Here is a 13,352-nt window from a genome sequence, read left to right on the forward strand (position 1 = left end):
CACTCAGCACAGAGGACACCTGGCGGGAGGGCATAGGAGGCCCACGGAAAGAATGATGAGCCCAACGAAGCTAGTTGTGACCAATCAGGAGCCAAACAAACCCAGGAGTCTTGGAACCCAGGCACTCATCACCATGGGAACCGGATTCATGGCCAGAACACTCACTCTGTCTGCAGCCACCTGTAGAGAATAAAAGGTATTTAGAGGATAAAAGATATTTGCATAATTTGTACTGTGTGATAAATATCAACACTGTCCACACTAACAGAGGACAAGAAATTACCATTTTATGGAGTTTTGTATTTCACAAGACATTGTCCTATACATTCCTCACTTGAGCCTGACAACCCCATAAACAAGACTTGGATTATATCCCACCTTTCAGATAAAAGTGAGGCCAAGGGTAGTCAGCAGAATGTTGGCCTTGAACCCATTTACCTTTAAAGTATGTCTTCTTTTTTTAAAATATATTTTATCGATTTTTTTTACAGAGAGGAAGGGAGAGGGTTAGAGAGCCAGAAATGTTGATGAGACAGAAACATCGACCAACTGCCTCCTGCACACCCCCCACCCGGGATGTGCCTGCAACCAAGGTATTGGGTCGGCAGCTAAGTAATTGCGGGTTTCACACATATATGGCTTCAGTTGAATTTTTAGGTTTGCAGACGTAGTACAAATGTAAAACACATTTTGTTATTTGATAGTTGGCTATTCAGCTGTTAATCAGTAAAAAAAAGTTTTTTGATCTGTTTTGTAGTTTTTGTTTGGCGTTCGTTGAAAAATGGAAAATCAAAAGGAACATTTTTGTCATATTTTGCTTTTTTATTTCCGCAAAGGGAAAAACGCATCCCAAGCTCATAAAAAGTTATGTGCTGTTTATGGTGACGAAGCCTTAAAAGAACGGCAGTGTCAAAATTGGTTTGCCAAATTTCGTTCTGGTGATTTTTCACTCAAAGATGAAAAACGCTCTGGTCGTCCAGTTGAAGTTGATGACGCCCTAATCAAAGCAATAATCAATTCGGACTGTCACAGTACAACACGTGAGATTGCAGAGAAGCTCCATGTATCACATACATGCATTGAAAATCACTTAAAACAACTTGGCTATGTTCAAAAACTCGATACATGGGTTCCTCACGAACTGAAAGAATCACAGTTAACGCAACGCATTAGCAGCTGCGATTTGCTAAAGAAACATAATGAAAATGATCCATTTTTAAAACGACTGATAACTGGCGATGAAAAATGGGTTGTTTACAACAATATCAAGCGGAAAAGATCGTGGAGCAGGCCAGGTGAACCAACTCAAACAACATCAAAAGCTGATATTCATCAAAAGAAGGTTTTGTTATCAGTTTGGTGGGATTACAAAGGAATTGTCTACTTTGAACTCTTACCACCCAACCGAACGATCAATTCTGATGTCTACATTGAACAACTAACAAAATTAAACAATGCAGTTAAAAAAAAGTGGCCCGAATTGACAAATCGAAAAGGTGTTGTATTCCATCATGACAATGCAAGGCCACACACATCTTTGGTCACTCGGCAAAAATTAATGGAGCTTGGTTGGGATGTTTTGCCACATCCACCATATAGTCCTGACCTTGCACCATCTGATTACTTTGTGTTTCGATCTTTACAAAACTCCTTGAATGGTAAAAATTTCAATAATGATGATGATGTCAAATCGTACCTGATTCAGTTTTTTGCTAATAAAAACCAGAAGTTTTTTGAACGTGGGATTATGATGCTGCCTGAAAGATGGCAAAAGGTCATTGATCAAAATGGGTAATACATTACAGAATAAAGTTATTTAGTTCCATAAAAAAATTGTCTTTGATTTTCTTTTAAAAATTCGCAATTACTTAGTTGCCGACCCAATACATGTCCTTGACTGGAATCGAATCTGGGACCCTTCAGTCCGCAGACTGATGTTCTACCACTGAGCCAAACTGGTTTCGGCTAAAGTATGTCTTCTTACATCCATTTGGAGATGGATGTCTGGGAGTTGGGAATTCTCAGTATTTCCCCACACGAGTTTCACCGTAATGGAGGTCACACCGCAAACACAGAGCTTTCCCCAAAGGATGAGGCCGGGCCCTTGTGTTTGTACACCTGAAGTCAGACTGTAAGAACATCCGGGCTCTGCCACCCAATAGGACTGTGACCTTGGGCAAGTGACTTCTTTTCTGGGCCTCTGCTGTCTCATCTATAACAGGGGGATGATGGCACCGACCTGCTGGCCAGGTCATATGGACCTGCTGCAGTAACACCTAAAGCGACAGGCACAGCCCCAGCTAGTGTGGCTCAGTTGGTTCAGCAGTGAACCATGTACTGAAAGGTCACCAGTTCAATTCCCAGTCTGGGCACACGCCTGGGTTGTGGGAGTGAAGGAGGCAACCCACTGATGTTTGCTCTCACAATGATGTTTCTCTCTCCCTCTAAAAAGCTATAATAATAATAATAATAATAATAATAATAATAATAATAATAAAAAATTAAGTGCCAGGAACACAGAACACATGCAATCATTAGCTCTTATGAGGAAGACTATGATTGTGACTTCTGGCTACCCCCAAGAGGGAGTGAAGATCCTGGTGAGGAAGACACACCAAGAGCAGGCCTCACAGCACTGATTCTGGCAGGCAGCCCATCTGCAGAGGCTAAGGGGGGCCTAGTCTGGAGGTACTGGCACGCAGCATCCAAGCATAGGACAGGGTCAGGCGGCAGGAACTTCTACCATGTCATTTGAGGGACCCTTGTGAGTGTACATCTTTGTTTTTCTCACAGCTTGAAAAATGTCAAAGGACTTATCCGCCTGAGGATTTACCGTGGCCGCCACAGCTCACAGGGAGTTGTCCAGGCCCTGCTTCCAAGGCAGGGCTCAGGAAGTCCACACCAAACGAGTTGGAAACTGAAGATATAATTACCTTTTCTTATTTCCCATCCATCCCAGAAGGCCTCACTCATGATTTGGGAAGCAACGCAGTTATTGCTACGTGAAACCTCATCAATCACTAGTTATCTAGTCTCAGTGATGGAGAAGAGCTAATTCACCATAGAAAGTAGGAGAGCGGCCAAAGCTGGTTTGGCTCAGTGGATACAGCATTGACTATGGACTGAGAGGTCCTGAGTTCGATTCCGGTCAGGGGAATGTACCTTGGTTGTGGGCACATCCACAGTAGAGGGTGTGCAGGAGGCAGCTGATCTGTTTTTCTCTCATCGATGTTTCTATCTCTCTGTCTCTCTCCCTCTCTGTAAAAAAAATCAATAAAATATATATTAAAAAAAAAAAAAAGTAGGAAGAGTAGGGTTCAGCTCCTAGTTCTGCCTCTTTTCAGGTGGATGAACATTCATTTTTGTAAGCCTGTTTGCACAACTATACAATGGAGCTAAAAACACCTATCCCACCTACTCGTAGAGCTGTGATTGAAAATGAGAAAACATGCATGAAGTGCCTCGTGAACTGTTGTGTGCTGAGGTGATGGCAATTATTGCCTACCACTCTGAGCCATCCTTGCTTTCCGGAGTCATGTATTGAGCTGCGCAGGTGAGGCCCTGGCTGAGTGATCCACACCCTCTCTTCTAGGTCAGGCACACATTTCCCTGGGTCACTGGTTCACTCCACGAACATGACATAGCCTGACACTCTATCCAGCCCTCCGGAAACTACATCTGTAAAACCGTGGCCTCACAGGCTTCCTGTTCTAATCAGATGAGACATCCAACCCCGAGGATAACCACAGAGTCCTGGTGACAGGTGGAGAGTCATGGGATCCTGGAGGCAGAGTTCAGACACCAGCCCTGCCCCTCACTCGCTGGGTGACCCTGAATAAGTCACTTGCCCTCTCAGTTCAGTCATTTGTACAATGGGGCAGTGATGCCTATTTCCATGCGTTGGAAGAAGTAAATGAGACCATATTATGTCACACTGTAAAAGTCAACAAATGGTGGCTGTAAGTTCATCTCCCAGGGCCTCTAATTGGTCACCTGTGAATGGCGGCCATTGCTGCTCCCTGGCATGACTGTTGTGAAGATGAACTGAGACCATGTATGGAGCAAGCCCAGGATTTAGCTCAGGACTGGAAGCTCCATCAACGCTGGGCCTAGGTTTGTTTTATTCCCCAGTGACCGCCCTGTGCCTTGTAGGGTGTGCCTGGCACACAGGTGGAGGCACTCAGTGAACATATGTGGAGTGAATAAATGAAGTACTGCAGGTTTCATCAACTTCTCTGAGCCTCTACTTCCTCATCTGTAAAATGGGCAGATCAACACTTACCTGGGAGGGCTGCTATGAAAACCAAGGAGCCCGCAGCAGATATTCCAAACATTCTGGAGGCCCAGTGAGCATGGCCTGCGCCCCATCCCCTCCTAGGCAGATACCACAGGAGGCAGCTGGGTAAGTAAGAGTAATGTTTACTGAGCGATACAGGACTGAGTACTATGAAGGGTTTTACCAGGATGGAAATGCACCCCACCCCCGCCCCTGCCACCCCCAAAACCCAGACTACAGTACTTAGGAGTTACACGCAACGGCCATAACTGCTGAATATCTGTTCGTAACAAACAAACCATAGCATATTTATACTGTATCACATCAAGTGATTATAGAAATCCATTTATATATTGCTTGTATAAAATCTTTTTTTTTTTTTGTAAAAAATATTTAAAAAAACAAAACAAAAGAAAGTATAAAAAAAACATGTGCAGTTGAGAGCCCTGCCAGGACAGCCGGTCTGTAAACATTCAGTGAGTATGTGCTTTGGAAGGGCGCCCGCGCCTTGTGCCACAGCAGCTCCAGCAGGGCCGGCGAGGTGCGCCCCGGCTGCCACTCCGGGCAGGACCACGCTGGACCACGGCGGGTGGGTACAGCAGGGCCTGGCACTGTGCCCTTCTCCAGCCTTGCATCGGGGTCAGGGTCAGGGTCAGGGTCAGGGTCAGGGCTGGGGCAGGCAGATTGCAGTTTCACTCTGAGTTCCATCCTCAGCCGAATTTTGGTTGAACTCATGGCTTTTCCTGGCTGCTCGGAGGTCCTTTGGGTGCATGCCCTGGAGGAGAGGCCAGAGAAGTGCCCGCAGCTGCCTGGTTGGGCGTCTCTCCGGCCCAGAGCCTCTGTCCTGCCTCCTGCAAGGCTGGCCCCGGGCAGAGCAGGCCCCCCTCAGGACTACTTTGGTCTCAGCGCTTGGTCCTGGGTTTCATCAGCCTGGGCTTCCTCCCCTGCTGTGGCTGATCGGAGTTTCACAAAAAAGCAGGGCTGATGATGGCTGTGCTGAGCCTCATTGAAGAGTTTTTCATGCAGCAAGGAAGAGCCCCCTGGGACCCTCCTCCTCCTCCCTTTCCCTGTCTCCTCTTCCTCCTCCTCATCCTCCTCCCAGCCCATGGTCACTTCTTCTCCAGCTGCTCCAGCAGTGGGTTGCCTTCTGAGTCGGGGGTCTTAACGCTGTCGGTCCTGACGATGCAGGTGGGGCGATGCCGGTTGAGCATCAGGATGAGCTGCTGCCGCTCCTGCTTCAGCTCCTCAATCTGGGTTTTCAGCTCCGCGTTCATGAGCTCCAGCCGCTCAGATTCCTGTGGGCGAACACAGAGACATGGCTGTCAGCTTTCACGGCTGGGGACTGGCTCTGGGGACAGGCTCTGCCCTTGAGCAGGAGTACGGCTAGCATTTTCCTGCTTTCTCTAATCCTCACCCGAGGATATTTTCCCATTGACTTTTAGGGAGAGCAGAAGAGAGAGGGAAAAATAGAAACACTGATGTGAGAGAAACACATCAATTGGTTGCCTCCTACATGTGCCCCAACCAAGGCCTAGGCTGGGAAGGAGCCTGCAACCAAGGTACGTGCCCTTGATCAGAATCGAACCCTGGACCCTTTGGTCCACCTCTATTCACTGAGCCTAGCTGGCTAGGGCAACATTTCCCTGCTTTCTCCTCCTCCTCCTCCTCCTCCTCCTCCTTCTTCTTCTTCTTCTTCTTCTAATATATTTTTATTGTGTGTGGTTTTTTTAGAGAGGAAGGGATAGGGAGAGTTAGAAACATCGATCAGCTGCCTCCTGCACACCTCCCTACTGAGTATGTGCCCACAACCAAGGTACATGACCTTGACTGGAATTGAACCTGGGACCCTCGAATCTGCAGGCTGACACTCTATCCACTGAGCAAAACTGGCTATGGCAACATTTCCCTGCTTTCTGTCTGCCAGGTTTCCACTGGAGGAAGCACAGAACCTGCTCCTGAGCTGCTGGGATAACTGACTTTCTGCACGCAGTGTCTGTCACACCATGACACTGCCCTGTGTCCCTGGGGAGATGAACACTGTCAGGCTATACCTGGGCCAGCCTGGCTCATGTCCCACCTCTCCTACCTCACTCAATCCTCTCCAAACACAGTGGCTTCCTTACTGTGACTCAAACATGCTGAACACTCTCCTGCTTCGGGGCTTTTGCACAAGAAGCAAAAGGTGGGAGAAGACTGGAGGCCGAGTGGGCCTAGAACAGGTGGGCAGAGGGCCCAGAGGTGGCCCCTGGGTGGCCAAGTGCTTTGAGGGGTGACAAATGCATGCTGTGGGAATTCTGGCCTTTGGAAAGAACAAGTGTGGCCGTGTAATTCCTTCTACAACCTGTGCTTCCTGGTTATTCGCCTATAATTGTTTGAACAGCCTCTTCCTAGCCCCTGTTAGCGAGACACTTTGCCCATGGGGAGGCAATAACAGTCATTCTTCTCAAACTGAGGTCTCCGCTAGCCCTCAGGAGAGAGTCCCAATGACCTTCCAGCTCAGTTGGAGAGGCTCCGGGAAGGAAAGAATGTTGGTTTGACTGGGGGATTTATATGTTTATCGTGGGGATGGGGAGGGGCATACCAAGTAAAGCCTCAGGGAGCAACACAATAAGACAGAAAAGCTCCTGAATGATTTTCCTTGGACCGAGTCTAACAGCGTATAACCAGTTTGAGAACTGGAATTTATTCAACTCTGGCCGGCAACGTTTTAGGCCAGCGGTTCTCAACCAGGAGCAATTCTGCCTCCCAGGAGACATCTGACCATGTTTTCGGTTGTCACAACTGGCGAGGGGGCTGCTCCTGGCACCCTGTGCTGGGAGCCAAGGGCGCTCCCAAACGCCTGCCCTGTGGTGCCCAGAGTGGCCCCACAGAAAGAACTGTCCTGTCCCAAGTGTCAACAGTGCTGAGGTTGAGCAACCTGTGTGAGACAGAGAACAAGCTGCGGTTGCAACTGTGTGTGTGACAACAGGCCGTGTGGCCCTGGCTCGGGCCTGTGACTGCCCTCCACCTGGGGGGGCCCACACACACACACCCTGGGCGCTGTCTTCCCCACACCAGCAGGTCTGACTAAGCTGTGCCTTGTGCTCATCTCTGAGGGGGCCGCGTCAGCGTCCAGGGACCTCGGGACTGCTGAGACATGCAGTCCTCATGACTAGATGCTGAGGGAGAACAGCTTCACAGAAAGGGGAAAAAACGCTCAGGGGGAAAATATTAAAACTCAGCTATGGTGGCCGAAACCGGTTTGGCTCAGTGGATAGAGCATCAGCCTGCAGACTGAAAGGTCTCAGGTTCGATTCCGGTCAAGGTCTTGTACCTTGGTTGCAGGCACATCCCCAGTAGGGAGTGTGCAAGAGGCAGCTGATCGATGATTCTCTCTCATCGATGTTTCTAACTCTCTATCCCTCTCTCTTCCTCTCTGTGAAAAATCAATAAAATATATTAAAACAAAACAAAACAAAAACACTCAGCTATGGTGGTTTTTAGTTCAACAGGATGAGGCACCACGGAGATGCTGGTGTGGGCCACTGTTCTCGGAATCCTGAGAGAAGTCCACCTCTGAGGGCCAGGAGCGACCCCACATGAAACCATGAGGCCCTGACCTGCCAGGCTCCCTGAGTCTGAGGAGCAGCTGACCTTGGGAAGTTCTCACAAACCCGTTGATCATCTGGCTCTCCCCAGTCCAGGCTCTGACTCTGGATCATTCTGAGCCTCTGCCCCACCCACCCATGAGCCCCCAACATGGCTCCCATATGGCTTCCACTCTGAGGGGAAGAAGAATCCATACAGCAGGGCAGAGCCTACTATGTGCCTGTCAGCCAGGCTGTGCATCTGGAAGACCTCTCGAGGGGACTAACTGGCCAGGTCTGACACTGGGTCGGAAGAATCGGGGGACTCTCTGGTTGAGTAGAGAAGGTTGGTGGGAGTGAGGGATTTCAGGAAGGGAGGCCTGAGTGAACAAGGACACAGACATGGAAAAGCTTACGATGTATTTAGGAGATAAAAGCACCCATCATGACCATAGGTCATTCTAGGACAGAGTGGGGTACGTACAATAGAAAGCTGGGAAGGTGGTGTAGAGCCATCCTGAAAAAAAGCCTTTAGGATTTCAAATAAAAGCCTACCACAAGTTTCTTAACTTCGAGCCCTGGTCTTCTCATTGAAAAAATGGTGATAATCCTGGACTCAGTGGGAAAGGCACTTTGTAAACCCAAGGGTTATGGAGGCTTGAGGAATTTTACTTTAAGCTGTGAGCAAGAGAATAGGAAGCAAGAGAAGAAGGAGTAGAGGAGGATTTCCTGGAAAGCTTGGCAGGTCGTGGAGAGTGAGAGTCAGGGATGGGAGCTGCCTGTGAGCCAGGGGGTTGGCGGGGGCTGTTCTGGAGAGTGGTGGGGGAGGACAGAGAAGGGAATAGGCTGTAGGTACAGTGAGTGGAAGTTACATAACCCAGATGATGTGGCTCAGCTGCTGAGCATATGAACCAAGAGGTCACGGTTCAATTCCCAGTCAGGGCACAGGGCCCGGATGTAGGCTTGATCCCCAGTAGGGGGCGTGCAGGAGGCAACTAATCTATTATTCTCTCTCACTATTGATGTTTCTATCTCTCCTTCTTCCTTCCCCTCTGAAATCAACAAAAAATAAAATAAAAATTTAAAAATGCACAGATCCACCTCCTTAAAATGAATGCATGTCACCCCAGCCTTATGCTTGAACATCTGCATCGCACGGAAAGACCAAGCAGGTGTGTGGCGCCTCGCTTCACACCCGTGTTCATCCCAGGGACACTGAGGCATTTTGTTGGCTCGAATGTTAGGGTACATCACAGAATGCCATCTGGCTGTTCAGAATGTCCCGGACTGCTTTTTGGTTTTATTTCCTGTTTTATTGGCTGGTGCTACATATTTATTTAGTGTGTACAAGTGGAGTTTAGAATAATCTCTTCTTAACCATGACGGTGGATGTGGTTTGTGGCTTTATAAGCACAATGGCAGTATCTGTTTTCCTAATTACCCTGTTTCCCCGAAAATAAGACAGTATCTTATATTAATTTTTGCTCCCAAAGATGCACTAGGTCTTATTTTCAGGGGATGTCTTATTTTTCCATGAAGAAGAATACGGTACACATTTATTGTTAAATGAAAATAAAGGAAATTTATTACCTGTCTACGGTCAGGTAGTATGGTGGTTGTCAACACAAACCAGACAAACTGTGAATCCTACAGTATCAAGAATTTACTCATTTATTCAATGACAATCATGTCATCATCTTCTGGAACATCATCATAACAATCCAATTCCTGAATTTCCTGGTGAATTTCTTGTGACTCCATTTCTTTCAGAATCAGTGGACCAAATCTCTCATGTTTAGCCTAGGGGGGGCCTTATTTTGGGGGGATGCCTTATATTTCACTCAGAAGGAAACCTGTAAGTAGGTCTTATTTTCGGAGGATGTCTTATTTTCGGGGAAACATGGTGATTAGGACCATGGGCTAGGATCATCACATGTTCGTTACGAAGTGAAGAACTCGGCTTGCATTTCTGTTTAGCCTTTTGCCTTCTGGTGAATAGGTACTGCCCTAGAGAAAATGAGGCCACTTTTTGTTTTAGAACAGAATTAGAACATGAAGTTTTGGTCTCCTCCACTTTGGTCAGCAAAGGCAACAGAAAAAAACAGGGTGAGGGGCTGGGCATCCTGGCTGGGTGACCTCGGCCAAGTCACTCCCCTTCTCTCGGCCTCATTTCTGTCCGGAAAATATAATGACTAGCCCAGGGGGGATTTAAGCATTAAGATTCTCTGACTCTATTTTTTATTAAAGTTCCCCTAAAAGTTGGGAAGATGTCTGGTGCAATCTTCTGAACCCAAAAGACCTGTCTGGGTTAAAATCCTGACTCTGCCACTTGCTAGCTCTGCCGCTGTGAACAGTTCCAGTTTTCCTGAGCCGAGGCAATCGGGATAGAGTGCTGGGCAGGAGAGGAAGCCCTGGGTTCTAGTCCTGACTCCGCCAGTGTGTGGCCTTGAGCAAACTCTTATGCCTCCAAGTGTCAGAGTCCTCCTCGGGGAAATGGGCTGCCTTGTCCATTCCAGAGTCAGTGTGGCCGTCAGGGAGAGAGGCAATGAAGAGTGCAGTGTGCCATGGAGTATGAGATGGTGCTACTGTCACCAACACACAGGGAACTGGTGCCAGCACAGCGGTTCAGAGGCTGGCACTGCAAAAGGGAGACGCCTAGGGGGCCTGCCACTCCTCATGGCAGACAGAGGAGGTCCCGAGGTCACCCTGGGGCTGAAGGTGAAAATATGACCCATTCAAAGGCCTGCTCCTGCCTCCTGCCTCGCCTCGGCAGGTCCAAAAGAGTGAACTCTGAGATGTTACAGAAATCTCCTAGGGTGAATCTGGGTGTCCAGGGGTCAAGGATAGGAGAGTTGTTTTTTATATGCATGTGTAGGTGAACATGTACCGGTATATACGTATATACATACACGTGTGTGCATACGCACACACATACAACATCCCTTTGCACGTCTTGGCCTTGTATAATAAATACTTTACCCACTAAAAAGTACATTCTAAGAGAATTCCCCAGGTCTGGACACTGACTGTGAGCATAGCCATCTGTACCATGCCTAAACCTCACACCCAGCCTCTGTTTCCAAGGCCAGGAGGGGACGAGGGAAGGAGGGGGAGGGGGAGACAGACGGGAAGGACTGGCTTAGGCCCTGCCAGACCTGTGCAAGCCTCTCTCCTAGACCCAAAGGCCATACAGTTCTCCACATGCTCACAGCTGCCTCCTTCTCTCACCCGGACAATACCATAGCCACATAGGGATCTTCCCACTCTATTCTCGGCTGCCCCAATCCGTGCCCATGCTGCAGCCAGAGGGATCTTTCCCCTTCTGAAACCCTCCCACAGTTCTCTAGGATCATATAATTCATCTCCTAATGGGGACATTTGTGCGTGCAGGAAGGTGTAATTAATAATGAGACCAAGCCCAGCCATCGTGGCTCAATGGTTGAGCATCGACCTATGAACCAGGAGATGATGGTTCGAGTCCCAGTCAGGGCAAATGTCCGGGTTGCAGGCTCGATCCCCAGTGTGGGGCCTGCAGGAGGCAGCCGATCAATGATTCTCTCTCATAATTATTGTTTCTATCAATTAAAGTATATTTTTAAACATTATCAATTAAAGTATATTTTTAAATCAATTAAAGTATATATATTTTTTAAATAATGTGGCCAGGACAAGGGGCACACACTGGGATTGCCCCAGACCACCCAGCATAGAGGAGCACCTGACACACCAAGGTTCTGGGGCCTGCCTGCCTCTCCTTCCTCCCCCTGTGCTGGAAACCCCAGCCTTTCTTTTCAATCCCTTCACCACAGTCTCAAACACCTCTTGCCTCTGGTGTTTGCTTGTGCTATTCCTGGTATCCACCTCCATGCCTGTCCTTCCCCTCAGCTAGCTCCTCCTCCTCTTTTGTGTCTCAATTAGCAGTCTTTCCTCAGCCCAGGCCAGGAGAGGGCCCCTCTGTATGTTCTCACAGCCTGCCGGGCTTGCCCAACGCAAGGATCGCACACGTTACCATTCCTCATTTCCCGCCGCCGCCGCCCCAATGCAGATACCGCCTGCTCGTCCTCTGTGCAGCGGGTACTCACTAAGCACTTTCTGGATGGACAGATGGGTCAGCAAATGAATCAATGAGGCCCAGCTCTACCGCTTGCTAGTAGTGTGACCTTGGGCAAATAACTTGACCTCTCTGAGCTGCACAATGTCTAAAATGGGGATAATCAATCTTTAGCTCACTGGAATGTTGTAAGACAAATGAGACACATGTAATGCCGGGCAGGCAGTACATCCTGGAGTGTGAAGAGCAGCTGGCAGCATTCACTTGGCGCTGACTGTTTGCTGCACTAGTGTGTTATCGGTTTACATTCACTGGCATAGCTTGCCTGCTTACTGGCTGACAAGCCCTGGAAGGCCGGGGCCTGAGGCTTCTCTGAGGCTGTCTCTGTGTCTCACCCAGCTCTGGGCTGGCACTGAGTATGTGACACTCCATCCATTCTAAAGGCCCATGCGACTCTATCCATTCTAAAGTCTTAGAAACTTCTTGAGAACATCCAGCTCCGAGATCTAGAAGTCTAATCTGGCCAAGTGCTCACAGCCCAGAGGCGTACACACGGCACCATGCTGATTACATCCATGACCTCAGGTTTGCTCTCTACTTGCTGGAAGCATGTGAAGAGAGCCACCATAGATCCCTCACTGCCAGAGAAAAACAAGGCCAACCTGGCCTTCTCTCTCCAGCTCCCACAGGAAGGAGTACATCTGCTCCTACATATGTATCCCCCAATGTACACAGCACAGTGCTGGGCACCTGGTATATTCTTTAAAATACTTGTCATCCAGCCGGGACCGGTTTAGCTCAATGGATAGAGCGTCGGCTTGGGGACTGAGGGGACCTGGGTTCGATTCCGGTCAAGGGCATGTACCTTGGTTGCGGGCATATCCCCAGTGGGGGGTGTGCAAGAGGCAGCTGATCGATGACTCTCTCTCATCGATGTTTCTAACTCTCTATCTCTCTCCCTTCCTCTCTGTACAAAATCAATAAAATATATTTTTTTTTAAAAAGAAGAAAAAAAAAAGAGAAGGATTTCACTGTGAGAAAAAATAATAATCTATAAAATAAAAAAATAAAATAAAATAAAAATAAAAATAAAATAAAATAAAATACTTGTCGTCCAGCCAGCATGGCTCAGTGGTTGAGCATCGACCTATGAACCAGGAAGTCATAGTTCAATTCTCAGTCAGGACAGATACCTGGGTTGAGGGCTCAGTCCCCAGTGGGAAGTGGGAAGGAGGCAGCCAATCAATTATTGTCTTTATCACTGATGTTTCTATCTCCCTTCCCCAACCCCTTCTTCTCTGAAATCAAAAAAGATTATATTTTTTAAAATGCTTGTCAACAAATCAGTGGACAAGTAAAAGAATAAACAAACAACTAACTGAATGTACAAATGAATGAATGTATTAGAGCCAGTATAGCAGAGTGTTAAGAACAAATACTTTGAAGTTAGCATTAGTCT

At 48.0% G+C, this 13,352-nt stretch overlaps 1 protein-coding gene across 3 annotated transcripts in view; it reads right to left on the reverse strand.

The window, feature by feature from the left end:
* Positions 1-4,399: 4,399 nt before the first annotated feature.
* The window catches only part of JDP2 (Jun dimerization protein 2), a 38,688-nt gene continuing 29,735 nt past the window's right edge, over positions 4,400-13,352 (reverse strand). For all 3 annotated transcript variants that reach the window (XM_045578515.1, XM_036430930.2, XM_045578517.1), the window contains exon 3: positions 4,400-5,571. In XM_045578515.1, coding sequence (XP_045434471.1) covers positions 5,386-5,571 — 186 coding nt within the window. In that variant the 3' untranslated portion in view covers positions 4,400-5,385. The remainder of the gene's footprint in view (positions 5,572-13,352) is intronic.

Source organism: Pipistrellus kuhlii, unplaced genomic scaffold (genome assembly GCF_014108245.1).
Source record: "Pipistrellus kuhlii isolate mPipKuh1 unplaced genomic scaffold, mPipKuh1.p scaffold_m20_p_1, whole genome shotgun sequence".
Lineage (NCBI taxonomy): Eukaryota > Metazoa > Chordata > Mammalia > Chiroptera > Vespertilionidae > Pipistrellus > Pipistrellus kuhlii.